The sequence below is a fragment of the Equus caballus genome, chromosome 27 (genome assembly GCF_041296265.1).
Source record: "Equus caballus isolate H_3958 breed thoroughbred chromosome 27, TB-T2T, whole genome shotgun sequence".
Lineage (NCBI taxonomy): Eukaryota > Metazoa > Chordata > Mammalia > Perissodactyla > Equidae > Equus > Equus caballus.
In genome coordinates, this window is record NC_091710.1 from 34187442 (window position 1) to 34213286 (window position 25845).

General features: G+C 40.0%; 1 protein-coding gene across 8 annotated transcripts in view; it reads left to right on the forward strand.

The window, feature by feature from the left end:
- Positions 1–24090, forward strand: part of TRMT9B (tRNA methyltransferase 9B (putative)) — a 55031-nt gene extending 30941 nt beyond the window's left edge. For 3 of the 8 annotated variants that reach the window (XM_070253513.1, XM_005606351.4, XM_070253514.1), the window contains 3 exons: positions 4804–4958; positions 11018–11191; positions 16654–24090. In XM_070253513.1, coding sequence (XP_070109614.1) covers positions 4805–4958; positions 11018–11191; positions 16654–17684 — 1359 coding nt within the window. In that variant the 5' untranslated portion in view covers position 4804 and the 3' untranslated portion in view covers positions 17685–24090. Of the gene's footprint in view, positions 1–379; positions 480–1042; positions 1095–4803; positions 4959–11017; positions 11192–16653 lie in introns of those variants that run through there. The other 5 variants (XM_023630803.2, XM_023630804.2, XM_023630805.2 and 2 more) reach the window with 5 other exon arrangements.
- Positions 24091–25845: the final 1755 nt, after the last annotated feature.

The following is a 25845-nucleotide window of genomic DNA, read 5'->3' on the forward strand; positions in this document are numbered from 1 at the left end:
TTCAACAGAGAGGGGATATTATCAAATGGACACTATAGGAAAATTATCCAGCACTGGCATGAAATAGGGATCCTGAACTGCTTTTCTTGGGCTCATGGAGGGAAAATTACAAGTTACAGCCACCAAGCCAGAAAGAGCACATATGCTATGTGGTCTCTGCAGTTGCCTTTTCCTATAGGAGTGTATAGTGAATATTAATGGAGAAAGAGTGTTGCAAACTCCCAGCATTACGGATATATTCGAGGTGGGACGGGGGACAGAGAGACCAACCAGAAAGTTATAATAACAGCTCAGATACTAGGTCGTAGCAGTGAAAAAAGAAAGAGGGAGAGGTGCCGAATATGGCAGCACTATTACAACAGCTCTGATATCCTCTTAGGCTAGCAGTGGTTCCAACAAGACATTGCCATTCCAGTATGTTCTATTGCCAGAGGGTTCCAACAAGAGGCCTTATTTAAAAAGAATGGAGAAGACTACAGGTAAAAGTTGTTCCTTGGCTCACAATATTGCATTAAATTTAAAAAGCAGAATACAGAACTGTATTCAGTTTTCTCCCAGTTTTGTGATAATATATTTACAGGAAAGAAAAGAGTATTAATTAAAAAAAATGTTTTTTTAAGATTGGCACCTGAGCTAACATCTGTTGCCAATCTTCTTTTTTCTTCTTCTTCTCCCCAAAGCCCCGCAGTACATACTTGTATATTCTAGTTGTAGATCCTTCTGGCTCTGCTGTGTGAGATGCCGCCTCAGCATGGTTTAATGAGCAGTGCTAGGCCTGTGCCCAGGATCTGAACTGATGAAACCCTGGGACACTGAAGTGGAACACACGAACTTAACCACTTGGCCACGGGGCTGGCCCCAGTATTAATATTTATAAACAAAAACAACACAAATTCACATAGTAACAAGTTATCTTCTAATAGAATATGATTGATAATTTTGACTTTTTCATTACCTAGATATTCAACATTTCTTGTGATGAGCTGTTTCTTTCCTTTTTTTTCTTTTTGGCTTAAAATGCTCATGCTGCCTGTCCTTCAAGAACAGTCACTCAGGGACCTGGACTGATGCTTCTGTGATTGCAGAGGAACTCGGTGAGCCCCCCACTGGCTCATAAAGCTTCTGCCCAAGAGAATCCACATTTTTGTTGATCACATTTCATGGTCACATGGCTTTGCCTGAATCAAGTTGGGTGAAGAAGTGTCATTCCAATCACATACACAAAACAGGAAAACCAAACATCTGTGACCACTCAGTGAGGACTCTTTGTAGAAGCAGGAATTGCTGATGTCCTTCTCTTTGTTCCTTTCTCCATGGGAAACATACCAAACCACTGACCTCTCCTGTTAGTTTCCTATCACATTCTCTCCTCTTTGCCATTCTCCAAGGAATAAAGGCTAGATATAAAACAAAACAAAAAGCAAACGCTAGTGCAAGAAGTACTGATGACTTAGAGGGGATTAAGACATGGTGGTAAGGTCAGAGACCCAACCAGCTTAAGTCAAAAGGGGAATTTATTGCCTCTCTGAGTTGGGAAGGATAAGGAAGAGCCCAAAGAACTGCAAGAAGCAATCTTAGGACCGGAACCAGGACTCAGTGCTGCCATGGATCTTTTTCCCTCTCCATTTGTCTCTCATCTCTGTTTGCTTTGCCTGACTTTATTGTCTTCTACCTGAAAACAGGTCTTTTCCTGGTGGTAGAAAAGCTGGCCACTGGCAGTCTGACTTTTACATCTTTCTAACTCTGTGATGCCAGAGGGAAGGACACCACTTCCTTAGCTCCACACTAATGTATCTTAAGGAAAGACTCTGATTGGCTGACCTTATATTACCTGCCCACCATTGAACCAATGATTGTGTCCACGCATGTGGGGTACCATGATTGACCAGGCCTGGGTCACATACCCATCCATGGAGGACAAGATACATATTATCAGAAGAAGTTGGATGGTGAACTTGGTTGGACAACTAAAAACAATAGCTACTCTAGTCTGCTTAGAGTTAGATATACCTAGAATATACCTAGAATGAGAGACCTAGAATGAGCTTTTAAAATTATAAATCCAATTATGTTGTCCTCTGACCCACCCACCAACTTAAAACCACTTTCCATTGCACTTAACATACAAATGATTTCTTCTAAATATCACTGCATTACTTTATATGACTTCTCCTTACCTTTCAAATTATTTTCCCTTCTTTCATGACTCACCAACAAGGCATGAGTTCCAAGGACCTAGAATTGGACAGCGCACAGGTTAGGAAGTCTGGCTAAACGAAACCCTACCTCCTTCACTTCACCTTGAACCTTGCACTCTTATTTTAGTCCCAGTCTTACTAGCTTAATCACATTACTGAATTCACAAGGAATGTGCTTATATATATAACTCATATGGAAAATACTGCAGGAAATTTAAATCCAGGGAGTGTAAAAAATGTCATTTTGGATAGCCTCAACTCTACAGATCAATTTCACAGTCAGCTCTTTATTCCATAGTGTACAATCTTAACTGTAAAATACAATAAAAACAAAATGGATTTATATGGTTCATAAACTTTAAAATCGCTCTTTGAATTTAGCTGTTTATGGTAGAAACCAGGCATTATGGGGGAGAATTAGAGAAAGTTCTCCAAGGGGTATTGTCCAGATACTACAAATTCTGAGCTTGGAGCTGGAGCCAGCTTGAAGGGAAATGAGTGTATGTTGATTGCCACTTAACATTTTCAAGTGCAGTAAAGTAAAATTTATTTGTTCTAGGGTTCTCGAAATTGTATTGCCTGATTGATTCCTTGAGGGGGAAACATTTTAAATAGACTTAAGTCTACTGAGATTTTGATTAAAAAGAAAAGCACGCAGTGTTTGGGTTTTTCTCATGTGTAGGCAGTTCTAGCCAGCCATATGCTTACTTTGTAAATTCTAGTTGAGGGTGCAATATAAGCTGTTTCAATTTGGGTGGAAGTTTTGTCAGACCTCACAAATGAGACTTGTACTCTGTGAGGAGTTTGCCAGATTTTTTGCAGGGACTGTGGGCAGGTCTATAGTAATTAAGGATAACCTACTGCTAATTTAAATCTTGAAAAGCTCTTCCTGGCAGTAGAAGGAAGGATGGAATTAGAATATCATCGTTTGGTGATAATTGTAGCAATAATTGTTTTAAGCAAGAGTCATCAATGGATTGGATGCTAAAATTGGTGAGTGAGAGTATGAAAAACAGGGTATTTTCATAGTCTCAAAGTCACTCTCAAGATAGTTCTTAAATACAAAGGAAGGGGAGGAGGCACTTTATGGTTGAGTAACTAATCAGACGCCATCTTACCCAGTGCTTCCTACTTCCCAGGGTGGGGGTAGTTGGGGGGAGGGGACAGGGAAGCTGTCCAGAGACAATACCTTCTGTCTCACACTCCCATCTGCAAGCTTGTGGGTGTAGGATCCCCTCTCTTCCCACACTCCCCAGGGTTACTCTGTCTTCTACCGAAGCCAATGCCACCCTCATGCTGAGTTAGATTGCATTCTGGTAATGTTTGTTTGTTCATTATTGAGAGTCTGTTGTGTGCTAACTACTGGGGATTCAGGATTAAATAAGACAAGCTCTTGTTCTCTAGAATCTTCTAGCCAGCGCTAGAGAAAAATATCTAATAGACGATTACAGCCCTTTCTGATCCAGAGAGGGATGCGTGGGATGCAACAGGAGTTCATGAGGCAAGACTGAACTAGCTGATGTGCACCTGTAGGGCCAAATGGGCTCTTAAATGATTGAAAATAGTTTCTATTGATTGGTAAGAAGCCACAGTCAGAGCCCCGGGCCACTTCCCTGGGAGACCCCTCACTCACATGTCACAAGAGAATAATGAAAATATTGACCCACTCTTGTACTTTTCCACTCCTTTCTGACTGTCCTTATCCTGCATGGGAAGTCAGAGAAGGCATTCTGGAAGAGGTGATGCCTGTGCCAAGAATCAACAGAAGTTAGTCAGGTAAAGCACAGCATCTGTTCAGGCCCTTGGATGAGAGAGAATGTGTCGTATCTGAGAAACCACGGATCATTGAGTATTACAGGCTCATCTGACACTGGGGAAGGATGCTGAGAAATGGCTTCAAGAGGTAAGTTGAGGCCAGATCAGAAAGAGCCTTGTACGCCCTCCCAAGACACCTAAACTTGATCGGACAAGCTATAAAATGCCTTTGAAGAAGTCTAAGATAGGCAGCAACACAATTTGATTTATGTTTTAGAGAAATAGTCATGGCATAATTGCAGGAAAGAGACTGAAGGGTCAAAAAAACATTTGTTTACAGGCTGTTAAAGAAATTCAGGCAAGAAATGAGCACCTTTTCGAAGACAGAATCAGTAGGAGTATAGAGAAATGGTTGGAATCCAAAGACACGAAAAAGGTAGAGTCCGTAAGGCTTCAGGGTTGGGTTGGAGTGGTGAGCTATGTGTTAGAAAATTTTTAAATCTATTTAGCATCAAATAGAATGATTTTACTCAAAGTGAACCACTGATAAGATTCTTGTGTATGCTTCCAGAATCAAGAATCGATCTTGCACAACAATTTACAGTGGCTAACTCATTCCCAAACCATAATTCTCTGAAGATCGGCAGGTAAAAACTATGCATTTGCTAGTCTTTTGACAACAATGGGGCGGTTACAGTGAAGGTTTTGTTCTTTGCAGCTTATAAAAAGTGTAAGAACGACACAAGCTTTGGCAGTTGTAGGTTTCCAACTTTAGGAATCCGCATTCTCCTTTGGCCGTCTCCGGTGCATACTCTGACCTGCCTTTCTTGGCGTGGCCCTGTTTTCCCAGGATGGATTATGAGGCCGCCCGGCTGGAGAAGCAGCATGTGCACGATGTGTATGAGAGCACCGCCCCTTACTTCAGTGACCTGCAGAGCAAAGCCTGGCCTCGTGTCCGCCAGTTCCTCCAGGAGCAGAAGCCGGGCAGCCTCATCGCCGACATAGGTAACCCAGAGTTCTGCCACGTAGTCTGAAATACGGTCCATCAGGCCTTTCCTTTTCAGATTCACTTTACATTTTTCTTCTAACCAGAAGTCTGAAATTTTGTCCTAGACTATTCACTTTATAGCAGAAATTCATACGATCAAGTCAGAAAGTAGAAAACTTCCTCAGATCTACATTTAGATAGTGGCAATCTTCTCAGAGCCTTTGTGTACATCCTCATACAAAATCGACCTGATATTGATTGAATAAAACAGGACTGAAATGACTGCTTGTGAAACTGACCTCTTTAAATTTAGAGACATTCACACTGGTAAATACAGTGTTTGGGGGGCTCCCCTTGAGCCGCTCTCATGCCCACCACAGAAGAGCCAGAATTGGGGGATTACAGAAGAGGTCCTATAACCTCTTATTAATCTCATGGATCCTTTTCCTTGGGTGTTTTATTATTTAGAGCACATCTTTAATTAGATCATATCTTCATAATCACTGATTTGCCTGGAGGACTTTGGCTCAGAATCTTTCTGAATCGAGAAGTGGTAAACCACAGCCCAGCAGATCTAAGACTGAGGTTTAAGACATGGTAGGATTCCCACTCGAGGCACGCCCACCTAAAACTGGTTCCCAGCGAATGCATGCAGACTGTGCCCATAAGGGTCATAGGTCTGTAGTTACAAACTGTCTAATTTCACGTTTACTCTAAATGTTGGTAAGAGAAACAGACATGTGCCCAAGGCTTTTGGCTTGTTAAAGATGCTGCAAGCAGTGTGGAATTTGGGGAAGGGTCATGTTATGTAGAAATGGAGAGTCTTTGAAAAATATCTCTATCATGTCAACTTTTTAAAAATAAATCTGATTTCAGAAGATTCAGTGAGTTTGGAACTTTTACCGCCCATAACGTAAGCAAAGTACCAGGATCTCAAAATTAATTGGGAGGAAAAGGAACTGTTCAATAAGTGGCTTTGGGACAACAGTATTTATATATATGTGTATGTATGTGTATATATATATATATGCTGCTTTCTCATACCTTACACCAAAAATTCCGCTGAAGCCGAGATTTAAATATAAGAAAATGAAATCATTAAAGGACTAGATGACAACTAGATTATTTTAAAAAATACTCTCAGAGGCAAAAGACCTCTCTATATATGACACCAAAAAAAGTCAGAAATCAAAAGAAAATACAGTTGATTGTCATTACGCACACCGCTTATGTTCTGTAAAGTTGCTGTGAACACTGAATTAGTGAATACTGAATTATTGCCCCCGGGGGAAATATAGGATTAGGTTCCGTGAGCCTCTGATCACAACATTTTTGTTAACTGATCAATTCCTAACCTTGTTTCATGTGTGTTTCTGTGTAAATACACTGATTAAGTATATACTGTTGATTTATTAACTTTGAACTCATGGGCAACACATTATAACTGATGCCTGAACAAAGTTTATTTAACGTCTATTTTGACCACAAGCCTCACCACAGCCTTTTTGCCCTGAGGAGCCCTAGACAGCACATCAGCACTGTGCTTGGGGGCCATTTTAAACAGTGAAATCACCAAGAAAAAAGCACAGACATGCACAAAACGTGGCATTACATAGACCATGTAAAGGACACTTGTTGACAGCCTGAGAGCTGAATCAAGAAGGTGGGGAACAGGGCCAGCCCGGTGGCATAGTGGTTAAGTTTTGCGTGCTCTGCTTCCGTGGCCCAGAGTTCACAGGTTCAGATCCCAGGCATGGACCTACACACTGCGCATCAAGCCATGCTGTGGCAGCATCCCGTAAAATGGAGGAGGATTGGCAACTGATGTTAGCTCAGGGCCTATCTTCCTTACCCAAAAAAAAAGGTGGGGAACAGGTGCCCCAGGCCACTCATATTCTTGACTGCTCTATGGGTGTGCGTGTCAGGGAACAAGCGTACAGGGCTGCAGTATTGACTTTGGGGTTACAAATAAAGTTTAGCAAGTACGTGAACATGCAAATACAGAATCTGTGAGTAACGAAGGATTCACTGTATTGATATCTTAGACCACATAAGATTTTAAAACTTCTACAAGGCCAAAATCTCGATAAATATATAAATGAAGTCAAAAAACCAAAAACTAAGTAATCCACTTAAATGGTTCAGTAACAAAGGTACAGAAGGATGTACCGTGAAAAATATCATCCCACCTGAGTCCCCCAGCACCACCTAACCCACACCAGAGGCAACCAGTGCTCTTAGCGGCCTGTATAATCTTTGAGATATTTCACGTTTATGTAAGCATATTTATGCCCATGGATGTGTATATGGGTGGATTTCCCTTTTTCAGTTACACAGATGGTAGTATGTTACACAAACAATTACACCCTTAGCTTTTGTTTCTTTTAATATATTGTGGAGATCATTCCATGTCTGTTCTTACAGAGCTGCCTTTATTAAAAGCTGCATAACATTCAATGCTAATAGCACTATATTAACAGATATATGTTTGTTATATTTTGCTACTACAAATTATGGTACTAATAATATTCTTCAGATACCTCTGTGCAAATCAATAATTATATCTATAGCAGATTTTTTGACCCATTTGTATCTTTTGAATTTTGTACTATTTACATTTTTTTACTATTCAAAAAATGAATAGTAATATTTTGATTACACAATGAAAGATATGTTTTAAAATAAAATTGAAATTAAAGAAGAAATAAATGAAAAGGAAAAAAAGAATCCCAAAGGGATTAGCAGAAGAAGAGAAGGCAGAATAAGATGACTATCTCCAAAAGGAAAAATTTTTTCTGTATGTGTTTTCCACTTAGCTAAAATCATCAACTGTTTATATTGGCGAATGTCTGGTTATTAGATTAGCAATTTATAATTAATTAGTAATAAAACTTTGCATAGGTAATAAACATCCAGAGGCAATCAGGTTCCAGTTGCCCAGGCAGAAATTCTCTAGGCTGCTTCACTATTTTGGGGGTGCAACTTTGAGTTGACTAAAATTTGACTACCCACCTCACCCCATTCCCCAGTCAAGCTGATTTGCTGAGGTGTGTTGATAATGGCTCCTGATGGAAACTAAGTCTTCAGGGCAAATGTCAGGAATTAAGTGAGCAGGAACTAGAGCCTAAATGAAAAGAACCTGAGTGATTCAAAGACAGCAGAAATGCGAAGTACTCTGAGGAAATACTGTGACCTCTGCACTTACGGTACTACTGTTACCTGAAATGGGCTAGCAACAAGTCCATTAGATGGTGCATGGAGGGTGGTCGGTGGTTCGAGATCTTGGACTAGTTTAGAAAGCAGGAGAAACACCAGAGCTAGAGTCTTTTTGAGCAAAGTCACCTTTTAACCTGACATCAGAGCCAATTGCCCTAATAATATTGAAATTTTTATTTTTGTGCACATAATAAAAATTAACTTTTCAATAATTCAGATTCCCTTTGCCTCTTAATTCTCAGTGTATTTATTCCCAGTCTCTGTGGTCATATTTAATTTGCTGAGTCATTCTCCAATTATCATCCCTTCATTGAGTCAATAAAAATTTAAAGCTCCTACTATGTGGCAGGCACCATGCCTGCACAATAAAACATATTTCCTCATCTCTGGCCCCCAGAAATGTATATCAAATGGGAAATAAATAGGCCATGTTCTTCTTTTTCCCATAGGAAAAGAGAGTTCTCTTTCAGATAAGGTCTTAGCAAAAAGCTCTTAGTTTCGAAAATGCGGTTGTTTCTGCAAACTTCAGAGGGAACATTCAGATTAATTTAGTTATTTCCAGCAAAGACTTGCCCACCATGGGCCAAAATATTTTTGTTGAAGTGAGGCAATTATCTCCTTTCTTCTTTCGTTATAGTGTGGTGCAGAATACAGAACAGAGGGGAGGGGAAGCATGCAGACACTTCCTGTAATCTCTCCTCAGTACTGTGAAAGGTTATCATTTAATGAGATTTCGTAAAGGAGCATGAGGATTGTCGTGTTCTGGAGCTTGCCGCAGTATCCAAAGTGTTCTGATTTATTTCTTGCACATTTAAGACAATAGGGTGACTAGGCTTGGCAGATATTCTTGATTTCCTTATTAGGATAAAATCTTCCCATCTAGCATCTCAGTGTATGCACTTAGAAATGGATAATGCATCATATTTGGGGGTTCCCCTACTATTCTTAAAAATGAATGCCATTGGAAAATATGGGCTAAATCAAAGGGGCTGGGGCACTGGAAACGTTTCAGGAGATGCTGACGTTTGAAAAGACCTCAGTTTCCTCATTACCATATGCTCTCTGAATACTTCCCTGTAGCTCTAATGGTCTATGAACCTGGTTTTTTTAATGCTTTCTTTTGGTGAGGAAGATTGGCCCTGAGCTAACATCTGTTGCCAATCTTCCTCTTTTTTTCCCTCCCCAAAGCATATACATAGTTGTATATCCTAGTTGTAAGTCCTTCTAATTCTTCTACATGGGATGTGGCCACAGCGTGGCCTAATGAGCGGTGTGTAGGTCCACGCCCAGGACCTGAACCAGCAAACTCCAGGTTGCCAAAGCGGAGCATGTGAACTTAACCACTACACCAGCAGACTGGCCCTTGAATCTGTTTTTGTTTTTAAAGTATGCTTTTTGGTGAGGAAGATTGGCCCTGAGCTAACATCTGTTGCCAATCTTCACGTACTTAACCACTATGCCAGTGGGCTGGCCTGAATTTATTTTTATTAGTATCTTTGAAGTAATTCTCCCTCAGTTCTCTAAATGTATGCTCTGAGCCAATAAAAGAATGAGCAAACAAATTTTCAAGAGTATTTTTCCTAAAATATGACCATCATCTTTGAAATATTCAGGATTTCAATTTTAAAATTTTGTGAATTATATTTTCCCCATGATTGCCCTTAAATATTGGATACTTTTTCTCATAAGAATTCTCAGGAACAGTGGCTGTGAAATCTAAAATAATTCTAAGACCCCAATCATTTCCATTGGGACAATAACATTGGAAATCTTGTTTTTTTATTCATAGGCTCTCCACTGTCTCAGCTGGCATCAATGAACCTTAATTATGCTTTTAGTGTCTCATATAATTTTGAATAGCACCTATTAAGGAGGAATTATTAAAGAGTGTTGTGATGTGTTTCAGATCTTTGGATAGCAGTAGATATTTTTTCAGGCAGAAAAATCTAGAGTTAATGCCAAGTAGGTACAGATATCAGCTCTAATGGTATCTTTAAACATTTCGGAAAAGGAATTAGATGATATGTCTGTGTTAGAACATAAAACTAGGTACTAGGTTGTAGGTTCAAAATGGTCATTCATTCATGTTACCACTTTCTTCACTGTAGTATCAGTGAGCTCTGATTGATCCAAATCTTCGGGTTGTGTAAATCTTGAATTATTTGGGTCTCTGCCACCAGAAAGTAAAGTCAAAAACGGTCTTTTTAAGGAAAAAAAAAAAATAGTTCTGTGTCAGAGTTGTATGCTGAGTCAGCAGAAATCATTTAAAACCTAGCTCTGACAATAGATTGGATAAAAAGATGTTGAAATCCTTTTTTCATTCAAATTAAAAATTTTTGAAAAGCATGTTTTATTGTACGAATTATTTTATTTATATCCATTGAAAAGTGGTTGGCAGTCGTTTGTTTTACACAGCCAGCAAGTGGTAAGACTGGAGACAGAACAGGAGAATAAAAGCCCATCGCCTGTAGAGCTGTAGATAATGAAATACGTACGTGAAGGTAACTTTTGTAAAGAGCCTGGACACTGTCCCTGGGAAACTGTCATTCCCTGCCGTGGGCCAGCCAACATTTTTCGGTTGCGCCAGCATGCTAAGCCCTCTGGACATTACCTCATTAAATATTCAACAAATACTCTTTCTTTTTCCTCATTCCCTTTCCCTCTTCTATTCTAAAGGAAAATATGTAAGCGTTCCCTGCAGTGCAGGCTTTTCTTTTGCTTTTGTGAATACCTTCATGCCACGTTGTAGTCTGTCTCGGTGAGTTAATGTAAAGTCATTTCTATGCCTTGTGATGAGACAAACTGACAATTTTCCACTTTCCCTTAAGGATAGCTTGTAACACAGGTTTTTCTCTTATAGGTTGTGGGACTGGAAAGTATCTTAAAGTGAACAGCCAGGTACATACCCTGGGCTGTGACTACTGTGGGCCATTGGTCGAGATTGCCCGGAGTAGAGGATGTGAAGTCATGGTATGTGACAACCTTAATCTCCCCTTTAGGGACCAGGGCTTCGATGCCATCATCTCCATAGGAGGTAAGGCAGCCCGGTCACACGTTCACTCTTCGCCGTGAGAATAATGTCACGCGGTTGAGGCCACTCTCACAACCCAACATCCATTCTTTGTAGAAAGGGCTATGTAATTCAGTTTATCTAATCTTTAAAAATACTTCAACTGATTGATTTGACTAATTTCAAATATACTTAGGAGGGTACATATGATTGTTTAACTGGTTAACCTTCAAAGGGTTAATTGCATTCTTTTTGATGACTCATCTCAATTTCTTTTACTTATGAGTAAGAGAGTATTAGAGGAGTTTTGCCTCTTGGAAACAGTACTTCGTGATCCTGAAATGAAGCCAGATTCTTCCAATGTAAAGGAGATCTTTAGAAGTCATACCACCTTTTTTAGGCCACAAGTGTGCCCTTAATTAGCAGAATATTGTAGGACTAAAGCACTGAATGTCACCTGGAAAGATGTGTCATCCAATCTGCCACTCACTGGTACTCAGGTCACTGGGGAAGATGGTCCCACCTGGTCCCAGATTGCATTGTTTTCATAATGCCACTCTTCTCTCTTACTGCCAGAGACTGTTCCTAAGTTAGGGAATCTGTTCCTCATATTTCCCCAACAGGTGTGCCCATAAAATACACGTAGCAAAAATGAAAAGAAACCACAAAATCCATGCCTGAAACATATACAGATAAGGCTCATTTTACTCAATATATGTATTCCTGAAACCTGGTATGTTACTCATATTTTAATATGCCAGGAAAACTTGCTATTTAAGGGAATCTTACAGCAAGTTCTTTCGCAAAGCAAATTATTTTTCCCAGTACACTTTTTAAAAAATTAATCTATTTGAATATAATGAGCTTTATCAAAGCAAGGTAAACCTATATAAGACTGAGCAGATAAAAACTGATTGCTAGATAAAAATTCAGAATAAGACTGTTTGCCCTCTTGAAATAGATGAGAAATTTGATTTATTCAACATTAGATGGGGACGATATCTTTGCATAGTGAGGGGACACAGGCCTGGATGCCATAACCTTGGAACTAGTTAGGACTGGCAGGAGATGGTTGCCATGGAAACCTGCTCTATGACGGCCCTACTTCTTTGCAGTTGAAACTAAGTCCATTTTGGTCGTAAACATTAAGAGAAAGGATTCTTCTTGAGCCAAGCAGCACCATACAATGCTTTGAATCTTTAGTGGAGAGAAAATTTTTGGTTTAGTCATTCCACTGAAAGAGCTAGACATCAGAGAGGGCTCAGAGGAGTGTATTCTTTGCTCTTCCTTTGTTTCCATTAGTTTTAGGGTCCACAAGGCTACCTCATCCAGGCTGTGCTGTGGAGCCACTGTCATAGGCATTAGGGTACTGACCAGCTCTCCTACCTTTAGGAAATGCTGCACGTGTCCACGGTTAAGTCCTTCTCTGTTTCCCATTTAAATCTCAGACCTTACCTGCAGAGGAAATGGAGCACCCTTGTTGCCATCTTCTCATTAAAAATGCTTCTTTTTTTTTTTTTTTGGAAGATTAGCCCTGAGCTAACATCTGCTGCCCATCCTCCTCTACTTTATATGTGGGACGCCTGCCACAGCATGGCTTTTGCCAAGCAGTGCCATGTCCACACCTGGGATCCGAACCAGCAAACCCCTGGCCGTTGAGAAGTGGAACGTGTGCACTTAACCACTGCGCCAGTGAGCCAGCCTCTAAAAATGCTTCTTTATGAGCCGGCCCGTGGCCAAGTGGTTAAGTTCTCGGACTCTGCTTCTTCGGCCCAGGGTTTTGCCAGTTCAGATCCTGGGCGCGAATGGGGCACCACTCATCAAGCCATGCTGAGGCGGCGTCCCACATAGCACAACCAGAGGCACTCACAACTAGAATATACAACTATGTACTGGGGGCTTTGGGGAGAAGAAGAAAAAAAAAGAAGAAGAAGAAGATTGTCAACAGATGTTAGCGCAGGTGCCAATCTTTAAAAAACAAATGCTTCTTTAAGTGGAAACAGCTTGTGTTTTTATGAACTGTAACTGTAAATTAAGGTGACGTCATCATTTTCCAGTTAGGTTTCACATTTAGAACCGTATAATGAGAAATTTCAACAGACCGTCTCTCCTATGTCCATGTATATTTACTTCCCTATTTAGAATTCTGAATGTTGGCACTTCTTGCTTATCATATCATGAAGAAATACATTTTTGCTTTTCCGTGTCTCTTAATAATAATGTGAGACGTAAGCATCATACCTAATTATATATTCCTTATGTTTTACTGACAGATTGGATAAAGAAACACTTTCTACTTAGTTTGAGAATAGTCTGACAAAAATTCTATGAAAATTTGGCAATATATCAAAATAGCATTAATCAACGATTTACTTTACACCAGTGTCCTCAACTTGGGGTTATGTTGCACCCCCTCCCACCCTCAGGGGACATTTGTCAATGTCTGGAGACATTTTTGGTTATCACAACTTGGTGTGTGCTTGTGCTCCCTACTGTCATCTAATGAGTGGGCCCCCCACAACAAAGAATTATCTAGCCACAAATGTCAATAGTGCTGAGGTTGAAAAATCCTGTTTTATGCTAAACCTGTGGATTCTGAATGCTTATAGTTAGAGACAAGACATGCACACTTGAAAAGTTAAGTAATGTTACATCATAAAACAGCAAAATATTATAGGACTTTAAAGATGATCTTGTGTAACTTCTCATGTGATTCTCGAATCCAGTAACTGAATTCCGCCTACCTATTTTCTGGGCTCTCAGCAGGAACACAATGCTTTAGGATACATATATTGAGTACTATTTTTGCCTTTAAGTTGTGATTATGATTTTTAAACAAAAGAGGATTTTTTTATCCTTTAAAAATTCAACATAGTTTCCTGAAATTAATAATTCATATAAATATATCTTTATGTCCCATTTGGATTACATTTACAGTGTTTCTTAATAGAGCATGTATGTATATGCATAATACATTTTAGATGTAATGAAAAAAATCTTCATTTGTAAACTTTTTCTTTTTCAAAAACATCTGGATTAAAAGTTACTTAGTATTACATGTTAAATATAAATACAAAACATAATATAAAAGATTTAGATATTTCCTGGGTGAAATTATAGTATTAAAATGAATTATCACATAGCAAATATTTAAGAAATGAAAAAATACAGACTTTTCTTCCATAAAAAAGAAAACTTCTTTTGAAACCCAGAATCCTGAAATGTTGAAGACCTATGAGTCTACTAAAAAGAGGTTACTGTATTAAAATAGTCCTGTTTTAATGCTGGGGGTTTTTTCCTCTTATGGCCCCCCAAAAGGAATTCGGTCAACTGTCTTTATTCACAGTAATCGTGTCCGATTAAGTCTCCGTAAATGCTGACGTATCCAGTACTGAAACACTGCTTTCAGGGGAAAACCAGGATTAGGTTCCTGTGAGCCTCTGCTCATAACATTTTTGTGATCTGATCAATACACTCCCTTGTTTGATGTTTGTTTCTGTTTAAAGACGCCTTATTTAATTTTGAACTCATGCCAACAGCACTATAACTCGTGCTTGAACGAAGCTTACATAACATGTGTATTTTCTCTGGAAGACACGTCACAGCCTTGTTGTGCTCTGGAATCCTAGACAGGAGTTCAGCCCTATGCTTGCGGGCCATTTTGAATAGCGACATCACCAACAAAAAGCACAAAAATGCAAAGAATGTGGCACTAAATAGACCAAGAAAAGGACATTTGTTGACAGTATGAGAGCTGAAACAAGAAGGTGGAGGGTAGCCTTGTCCGATGCCAGCTGGTAACATGCATCTTGGAGGCTCAAGTGTTTTTACCACTCTGTGCATGTCAGTGAATGACCACGAACATGCTGAGAGTGCTGATTCGGGGGGTTGCAAGTAAATTTTAGCGAGTAGGCAAATAAGCAAATACAGAATCCAAAGATAGCAAAGATCGACCATATTTAGAAAATACACTTATAGAAATTCAAGTGAATTGGGTGCAAGTTATGGGAGATATTAATGGCCATGAGTAGTCATAGATAGGAACATTAGCGTTGTCCTGTCTTACTCATTCCTGACCCCTATGCCTCCTTTTAGCCCAACGACCAAGACACTACTTCTGGAAGCGTATGCTTTCAAATTGACATTATAAAGGGCTCTCTCTTTGGGGACAGGGTAAGGGGGTCAGTCTGATGCTTAGTGAAGTAAGGTGATTGGTCAAAGATCATAGGGCTGGTTATTGATAGATGTAGGACAAAATACACTCAAGTCCTGTTCTTCAACCCCATTTTGACCTCATACCTCCAGCTTCTTACACCGCTGCACTGTAGAGAAAGAGACCCAGGCTTTGTGTGCTGCTGACAACAAGGAAAACCTCACTGGAAACAACACAGAGTGCCTGCTGAATGAGCGTCCTTTGATAGCTTTCTCTATATATAGTAATCTCATTTAGACATTTACTGTCTCTCTGCGGCAGGTAAACTACAGAGATTTATCTGCCTGAAACCACTACTAACAGCTGGATTACGGTGAGGGTTACAGGAGCTGTTCCCCCTGCTCTCTTCCCCCACTGCCCATATCTGAGCAGTAATGTCCAGACTTCCCTTGGGGTTGACTTCCTGCCTGACACATGTATGTGGTAGGCCTGAGGGTGGAAAAATAATCTGATGTTTTCTCTTGACACAGTGCTGTGATTATACTCCCCTAGGAGCTAACAGACTAGCACTTTCTACATGTGGTTTGATGAAAACTATGCCTAATAACGAATTGAAGACCAGAAAAAGGCAGTTCTGCTTGAATCTCACGTTAATTTTGCAGGGGTTGGAAGTAAAATGATGACCTCTAAGTTGATTTTTTTAAAAAACATACACAACCATTTTATATTATATTCATATTTTAAAAATTCTAAGCAATCATTTGGACCTGTGCTTGGCTGGCTTATCTTTGCATTATCTAAACAGAAAAACAACCTTTAACATTTTTCTCCACTTCTGTTGGCTTTATTAATTGTATTAACCCTGATTAGTGGTGTTCATCTTTTGGTGCTTTAGAAGCACCAATCACTCATTAAAACAATGAGTTATTTCATAGAATCCTATTAGAGAACACTTACCTAACCTCATGCTCCTTTGCAAATTTTACTTATTCACAATGGTCATCCTTCTGGTTAATAAAATTTACAAGATTTTGGAACTGGAAGAGACCTTACAGATTGTGGACATCTTATTGTAGATGAAGAAACTGAAAATCCATAGAAGTTAAATAATTGCCCTGGATCTGTTGTCCAATAAGTACATGAGCCGAAGCTAAGAATGATGTCTCCCCTAAAGTCAGGTCTGGGGCTGTTTCTACCACCTGCCCTACCCTGTAGGAAATAAGGTTTTCCTACATGTCAAAATGGCATCATTGTTATATGGAAAATAGTAGTGTATAAATATGTCGGTTTATGTATGCGCATACACATTGAGACCTAGTTTCTTCTTTTCCAGTCATCCACCATTTTTCTACAAAACAAAGAAGAATCAGAGCAATAAAAGAAATGGCCAGGGTCTTAGTTCCTGGAGGCCAGCTGATGATTTATGTCTGGGCTATGGAACAAAAGAACAGGCGCTTTGAGAAGCAAGATGTGCTTGTTCCCTGGAACAGGGCTTTATGCTCCCAGCTCTTCTCAGAACCCAGCCAGCCTGGGAGAAAGAAGCAGTGTGGACATCCGGAAAGAAGCCATCCCTGTCGTCCTCCTTGCTCTGTGTGTAGCTGTTCTGGTTGTTTTAAAGAGCAGTGTGGTTCAAGACGGTCCCACAGCATAGACTATGAACCAGTGACGGCTGGAACCTGTTGTGCAAAGGTTTCTAGGGAAGGAGAGGAAGAAAATGGATTCTATAACACGTTAGGAAAATCTTTTCGTTCCTGGTTTTTCTCCAGATCTTTGGATGAATCAACTCTGAGGAAGCAAATTGAAAGAGTGAGACCCTTGAAAAGCACAGAAGGATGGACCAACAGCACTGTGTTGGTCCAGCCCTCCAGACGCTCTAGCTTAGACTTAGATCACCAAGAGCCATTTTCAACAACAGAGCAAAATTTAGATGAAGAAGTGTTTGTGGAAAGTTCTCAGAAATGTTCGGAAGGGCTGAAAGCACCAGCCGCCAGGAAACACCTAAATGGAGACCATCACGGTGAAATGAGGAGAAACGGAGAGGGGAATTTTCCGGAGAGCACCAATACAAATGAGAATTGGGCGTGTGCAGGTAACTTAGAAGAAGGTAACCCTTCTGCTAGGAAGATATTGAGAAGGATTTCTGCAGTCGGTTCCACAGATTCCAACCCAGATGACGCAATTTCTGTCGAAGAACAGCCCGACGTTTTGGATTCCAGAGCCTTTATGCGTTACTACCACGTGTTTCGAGAAGGTGAGCTCTATGCCCTGCTGAAGGAGAATGTGTCAGAGCTCCACATTCTGAGCTCTGGGAACGACCATGGCAACTGGTGTATCATTGCAGAGAAAAAGGAAAATTGTGATTGACCAGAACATTTTAGACAACTCTTCTAAAAGGTGAACCACGTTCTTTTCACCAGGTTTGGTATAGTTACCCGAATTTGCATCCAATTTTATTATTTCTTAATCCATTTATGCTTTGGTCTGTAGAGACTATGAATTGATCATCTTTTTAATGTTTGGGTACACACAGACCATGGCATCTAAAGCAATTGCCAAAGGGTATTTGTGGTTAAATGTCAATATAAGAGACCTGAAGAAGCAATATAAAACAAACTTCAATATAGTTTGGAATTTTTTCCCCTGAAAGGTGAAATTATTATAAAAATAGATGTAGATTGTTTTTCAGTATTATACATTGATTTTAAAAGATTCTGATTTTAAGTATTCCTTCTAAAAACAGAATTTTTATACAGTAAAGGGGCAATTTCTGCTTCTTGGGTTATAATTTAGATCTGTGTGCAAGATGACAGGTAAGCCTGTTTCAATGCATAGATGTAAATTGAACCATATGATACATTATTTTGTTGCCAAGGCCTTGCTGTTACTTAAAAGCTGCAGAAAGTGAGAGACAGTGGAGAGAGACAAGAAATGTTACACAGACTTTTCTAAATGATAAGAAAACTTGCTTCAAGATAAGTAAATAATAAGGTTTCAGTGTTGCTCAGAAGGTTTTTAGAGGCGCTGTTAGCATGTAGATGTGGGTTCTAGAAGTTACTGCAAGTACCCAGGTATTTTTCTAACCTTATTAGAAGCAGAAATATCAGTTATGATAAGACCAAGATTGACTAATGGGGAGTTTTCCTCTAGAAGGATGCTTTTCTTATGAATTGAAGGGATATTTAGGAAATGAGAATCTGGCTGAAGCACTGTTTTATTTTGGGTCTGAGGACAAATAGATTGTTAAGGTGCAAGATATTTAGCCTTGGCAAAGGATTTGTTGTTGGATTTTTAAAAATAATATCCTGGGGGACCAGCCCGGTGGTGTAGTGGTTAAGTTCAAACACTCCACTTCAGCGGCCCAGGGTTCGCAGGTTCGGATCCCAGGTGTGGAGCTACACACCGCTCATCAAGCCATACTGTGGCGGGGTCCCACCTACAAGACAGAGGAAGATTGGCACAGATGTTAGCTCAGTGACAGTCTTCCTCAAACAATAAGAGGAAGGTTGGCAACAGATGTTAGCTCAGGGTCAATCTTCCTCACCAAAAAAATAAAATAATATCTAAGCATTTATCTTATTGAAAGTGACCACATTTTATTAGTTATATTAGGGATTTAGGCAGAATCAAGTCCTATTCATTAAAGGTTGAACTTCTGCCACGTTATAGACAAACGAATAGATTGGGTGTTGTATGGTCACTATAGTTGTTTACATTTAGCCATGGGTCTGTTTGAATCCATGTCATGGATCTTGAGATGTAGACATAATTAGGACAGGACTAGAGAGCTTAGAAAAGCAGATATAAGTTGACTCAGGAACATGGCCTCAGATAGTTCCTTAATGAGGAGAGAACAGACATTTGACGAAAGCCTTTTTACTTCATGAACCATTATAATCCTAGATGAAAATCCAATTCTTATTTTATTTTCCACTAAAATAATAAAAGATTTCACTTGTTTTGGGTTCTTTTTCCCTTCAGTGATTGTGCTCCAACTTAAAATGATGTTATTTTCAAAGAAATCTGAAGGATTATTTTTAATGTTTATCTGAAAATTATTGATGTTTTTAACTCTCTTTTGGCTTCAAAATAAGATTGCCCATCACCTTTTTGGCTGATGAGGTTGTCTGGTGGCAATGAGACATACGATCTGTATTGTTCAGTGCAGTTTGCATTAGAGGGACAATGAAAACAGACATAGCAGTGGAATAGAAATTAAAAATTAATTCAGTGTCTTCCATTTCTTAAATTAGAACATCAAACCAGGAGTATAAGTGGTTTCATTGGTGGAAATAAAAGATTCTCAGAGTCGGAGAAGTTCTTACAATTAAAGCTCGTTGGCCTTTTATTATGACTGGATTTTTCCTCTCCTTGAAGCCTGTTGTCACGTGTATCTTTAGTCCCGGCCTTGCTGCTGGAAATCTATTTGAAGTCATCTCTTTCTGGTGGTGGCCGGCCACTTACATGGAACTCAGTTTATTAGACTGTGCCAGAAAAGCTTTGAGCTAACCTGTATGAGCAACCTCCAAGACACACACACACACACACAAACCCCACTTTGTATAAAATGATTCTCTAGAGTGGTTCGTGAGAGAGAAATATTTTCACATACTTTTGACAGAGCTATAAATAAAAAACCACTAATAATAGCAATCTGTTGCTCTTCATCTATTGAGCGCAAGAATTCTATGCAGCCAGACATTATTTTGTATGCAAATATTTAACTCCCTTGTTGATAATCTTTCTTGGGTATATTCATGTGAAAAGCACTCTTAAAGCGAACTTTAGATATGTATAATATCCTATATATAGATATATCTCCAATACATATATATAAGCCATTGAAGAGTCAAAACTAATGTAAATATCTTGATCATTTAAAACTCTTGTTCACCCTTAAGGTTGTCCTCAAAAGGAAATACAAGTCATAAGTGAGTTTAAATGTAAACAGGTTACTCGTGAGTGTGGTCTGCCTTAACTTGCTCGATGATAGACTTTACTGATCTATGGAAGGAATTGGAAAACTTAGCCTCCATTATTGATACTCGGTCACACCGTGTCCGTCCTGTTCCTTCTCCTTTACGTGCTGGCGGTACTGCAGAGCCCACTCTCCGAAGTAGAGGGGGCATTTTGGGGATTGCTGGAAGGTCCTTCAAAACCTTCGCTGGCTTATTGATGCCTCGCTGGCCTATTTGGGGAATTCCAGATAAACAGTCAAATGATCTAGGGGAAAATGCAGTAACATAGAGAAAGGGTGCAATCAAAATAATATTATAGTGGGAACCATGCAAGTGGCCTATTTACATTATTATTCTTTAAATTGTCGCCATAGCGATGAAATGACACCAGCATGTCCTGGTAACGAACAAACCATCTAACAAATCTTGCAGTATCACGTTGGTCCCTTCTCATCACACATCCCTAGGCAAGATGGTGTATAATTCTTGTTTGCCTTTGTATGTCCTTCCAAATTCTAGATATCAAGAATTCCTCTGTATTTTAACTGAGCATCAATTGAATGGGCCAAAACTGGAGGTAATCCAGAGAGAAAATAATCCAAATATAAATCAGCCAGGGACGTGAATGTAATTATATATTCATGGCCACAAAAAGAATAAGCACTGGTGGATTTTTTATTAATATAAATGGGTTTGGAGGAGGACAGAGGGTCTAACCCAATAGTTGTTGAAGTTGGTGGGGGAGAGTATTCCTTAAAAATGAGCTGTGAGCACTGAGTTTGGGAGAGAGGGGGAAATGGGGTCCAGCCACTGGCTGAGCAGCTCCAGTCTAGGAAGAACAAATTAGGGCAGGCCTGAGCTTTTCTCTCCTATTATCTAGGAAATTGGGAATAATAATAGTAAGAGAAGTTAACTTTTCTTAATATCTAACATTGATTATTTTATCTGTATTCCTCACTGCAGCCCTCTGAGATAAGTATACTTATTGTTCCCATTTTGCAGATGAGGAAAACTGAGGCAGAAAGAAATTAATTAAACTGCCAACGTCACACACGTAGTAAGTATCACACATCTAGAAAAGGGCAGGGCTGAGATTCAAACGCAGGCAGTTTTGTTCCCAGCCTGTGCTGTCATCCACAATACCATATACACCCCACCCAGTAACGGTGCTAGGCAGAGCCTAAGAGCCTTGCAAAGTATGATCGTCCCCTTTACAAATAAACTTTAGGAAGGTTAAGCAAAGATTTCACAGTCAGACAATAATTGGAGAGTAATCCCTTAGATATTTTCCCCATTCTTTTATATTTACTTTTTTCATTTGTAAGTCTGTTTCAATTTGATTTTAATTAAAAGACGCTGTGGTCACAAAATGCTCTGTGATCACTTTTCTCCAACTTTTCAACTCTTTAAAAATTGTATTAGCGGTTTCCCATTTTATAGGTGAGAAAGTTGAGGGCTATTCAGATACTTCATTCATTTCATTCGTTTATTCAGCCCTGCTATGTGCCAGGTACCTATGAATATAAGGTGTGTTGAGTGTACACAGAATATTAGAATCAACTGACTCGAAAGTGCCTAGCTGGCACATTTTTCATATTCGTTTGTGTACTGCTACCAAGTTATATTGTTTAGCGTGAGAAAAGCAATATACAAAACCCTCAGAGACCCACATGCGTATTAGCATATTTAAGGCCGACCCTAAAGTAAAGTTGGGCTTAATTTAACTGAGCTGCGCCGGACATATTAACTTCCCCTAGCACGAGCAGTCTGTGGCACACATTTCAGAAAATAATGTGGCCCAGAGAATAAAATGCAGACTTCTTCAGGGCCTTCAGACCTTCATAAATTCACTCTCAAGTATTTTTCAGCCTGCTCATCTCCTGCCACCACACCCAAGTTTTTCTGTTCTGCAATCTGCTCTGTTACACAATGCCTTCATTAGAAATTACGTAATGACAAGTAATTATCACATCCCCTAGATATAAACTTGGATTCCAAATGCCATCATTGTAATCCTTTTCCAGAGAAAAATGCGTGAAACGGGCTTCATGCCGTCAATTCAAAGGGCAAATGAGATAAGTGTTATCACACACCCATCCAACAGATGGAAAAGCCATGGGAGTGGAAAGGAAGTACAGACGCATTGACAGACTCCAAACCAGAATGCTCCACTCCGCTCATCCCAATCTTAACTCAGAATTATGATTATTGGCTTGACGTTATAGACTCGATATTTGCAACCTCAATTATCTACAAAACCGGAGTGGGAATATTTCAAAAGAACTCTCATCAACCAAGGGTTGACATTATAATGCAAATAGCCTTCGGCAGGGCATGGGAAACACAAACACAGAAACCTAAGAGAGCTCATCAAAGAGAAAACACTGACTGTGAATTGTCCTATTTCTGATTTTCCACGGGCCCCGTGGGATGGGACGCAGTCGTAGGAATGGACATCATTTCAGTTGTAACACCCACTCTGCCTCCCTCCAGATGTGGGTCTCCCCCAATTGATTACACACAAGTAACACTGTATCTGGGAGTTATAGAGCTACAATATAATCTATGTGACCAATATCGTGGACCGCTTGTGAGAGCTGGTTGTCAAATTGGACGCCCCGTTTGACAAATAAATATATATTTTGTCTTTTCTTTGACGAGAGCTGGGAAAAAGAACGTTTACCTCAACCCAATTAATTTTTCATTAATCCACATGAGACAATACATTTTCTCCATATGGAACATCTTTTTCTCTGTATGTTACCTCCACATAGTAAAGGTCATTAACCTGTAGCCAGTGCACCTGAATGTTGAATTCCCTGAAAACGTTACTTACGTTTATGCCCACCCACTGGGAGTTTGGGTAAGTGACAGGCATTTCTCTAATGAGTGCATCATTCCACTTCCATTAGATTGTCTATTAACATAGGTGGACGGACTCCATTAGTAAAGGTCTGCCCTTCTCTGTTTGGTTCCAGAGAACACTGGGGACACTTAAGGCGTCCCACTGTGGACCTCAGTGGAATTTCTGAGACTCTTTGAATATGTATGTGAAAACTGTCCCATTTTCCTTAGATATTCTCTTAAATATATATTATGTAAATATATATTTTCCTAGACGTCTGGTGTTCGCTGTCATTAGTGACCAAGAAAAAGTGGCCCTCTTCTGTGCTTGTCAAAACATTAACTTAGCAATTAGCATGGAAATGTACTTCATTGAATAGATCTTTTGTTTCAGGGAAATTGAGAGAGAATTGTTCAATGTTGTTGTGCCTCTTCTGGTGTTGACGTGTGCATTTGTATCCCAAAACACTTTTTTTCCACAATATACAGTTACTGTAGCTTTTTCCAGAAGCAGCTAGCAATAGTTTTAAAAGCACAAATGGATGTAAAATGTCTTGACTGCTGTAATAATTTGAAGATATTTTATTTGCATTAACCAATGATGTGTAGGATCTTTTTATAATAAGTATTATTTAAAATGGTATAATTTGTATGCTTGTGAAATGTTAGTTGATTTAAGTTAAGTGTACATTTTACAAATGTTACCTGATGAACAAAAGTTTGCCTTTCACCTCCACTGTGAATGTGACAGGACTCATATTGTTCTTTTCCTTTATCAATTCAGCCAGCCAGCTCTCCTTATATTTCAAAAGAACCAGGCAAATTCCTATTTGAATTCTATTATCTTTGTCTAAAGGAAACTAAGCTAACCATTTCATAATAGATTGTCTTTCATGGGTTAATAAAAGAATATTATTGGCTAAAAAAAGACATCTCTTAAGATGAATAAAGATTTATTAGGCTATCTGAAAGTGGGTATGTGTGAAAATATGGTACTAATATCGAAAGGACATCATTTTTTATGTTCGTGGAATGCAATCCCATTGGTTTTTACTGACCTGCTCCATCTGCAGGCTGTCAGCTCATTATCGGAGCAGGGTGTTCAAAGGAAGGGGAGCTGTGCCCGTTCCTGCTGTGGCCCTAACGCAGCTCCGAGGGATGCCTTCTAACAGCAGATGGTGCCCTGGCCTGGCGCAACCTTGCCCACCTCCCACTCCGTTCCCTGTGATGAAAGAAGCTCCAGCCTCTCCCTGAGCATCAGTTTGCCCCTTACAGTGGCTGCCTGGGGGACAAAAATGAAAAGTATTGATAACAAATGAAAAACACTCTATGCCAATCTTTTGCCAAGAATCAATGAAACCTCAGTCGTGCGCTGTGCACCATGTGGCATAAATCTCTCGGTAAGACCATTGCTACTTCTTGTCTTTAGAAACCATCGCTTCTTCCATCTTTGTGTTCATCTTCCATTTTTGAAATATCTAAGCCATAAGTTCAGCTTAAAACTATATGCTTAACAGATGTTTTTAGAAGTTTTCAGAGTTTTCTTGATAGTTGAAATCAGAAGGAAACCGTCAACTTCAGTACCTGCTTTTTCCTGTACACATCACTCTCCACCCTGTCCCTGGGGGCCAGGCACAGAAGACAGTCCCCACAAAGGTGCGCCCGTGAGCAGCCCCAGTGGGCGGAAAACCATCAGAGGCTTGAGCTGCCAGAGACGTCAGCTGCCGCTGACTCCATGAAGGAGGGACTTGCCCAAGCTGAGAAGCAGACCTGCGTTTCCCCGCAGCACGTTGTTTGTCTTCCTTCGGGAAACTGCGACCCTTCGCATCCATCCAGCTCTGTCACACTGCAGCCCCCAGCTCAGGTCTCATCTTCAGGGAAATCGCCCCAATCCCACTGCTCCACGTTGATTTTCTTCTTCGCCATCCTGCAGCCCTTTGCATTTAGGCTATTTTACAGCACGACCTGCCATATTCACCTTTGGCAATTAGAAACCTTCCTGCATCATCCACAATTTTTCCCTTCTATCTCTCCAATTAAAATAAAAAAGAGAGAGTTGACTAAAGCCTTTCCAGTTCCAGTCACTTCTCTCCCTAGTATCTTTCTCCTTCATTTCACCCTCTGCCCTGCCCTCCAAGAATAAACCTGTATTTGCCATTTTTAAGGGCCTAATGTAATTACTCACTGTAACGGCGATAAAGGAGCTCTCCCAGCCACTGACTCCCAGCCCGCCTTCTGCCTTCCTGGGGGAGAGTCCCAGCTCTGCTGATGGAATTCAGTTCTGGGGATCAGCTGGCCACAGAGGACCATGTCTCAGCTTCATTGACTTCCTGTGTCTTGAGTCTCCTCCCAAGATAAGCTCTCCTCTTAGATCTCATAGGTCTGTCTCCTCTCTCGTCTTTCTCCATGACTCCCAGGCGTGAAGAACAAGTGTTCATCTGTTTGGGAGATTTTGATTTGAGTACTGATGAAACTGATGCTGTGTGCCTGGTCCTTGGACATTCACTGATCAAGGGTAAAAATGAAAACTACCAGTGACCAATAACTAACCATCAGTTACCAGCTTTTTCTTTCTCTTTCAAAGAAGGAGGCCATGGTATTTGGCTAAGTATAAAACAAAGGGCATGATAGTTTGAGATACAAAGAGAAATTCCATCCTTCCCACATACCACCCCTCAAAAATCAGGGCAGCCAGGCCTCCATGTTCAGAGCTCTTTTGCTCTGGA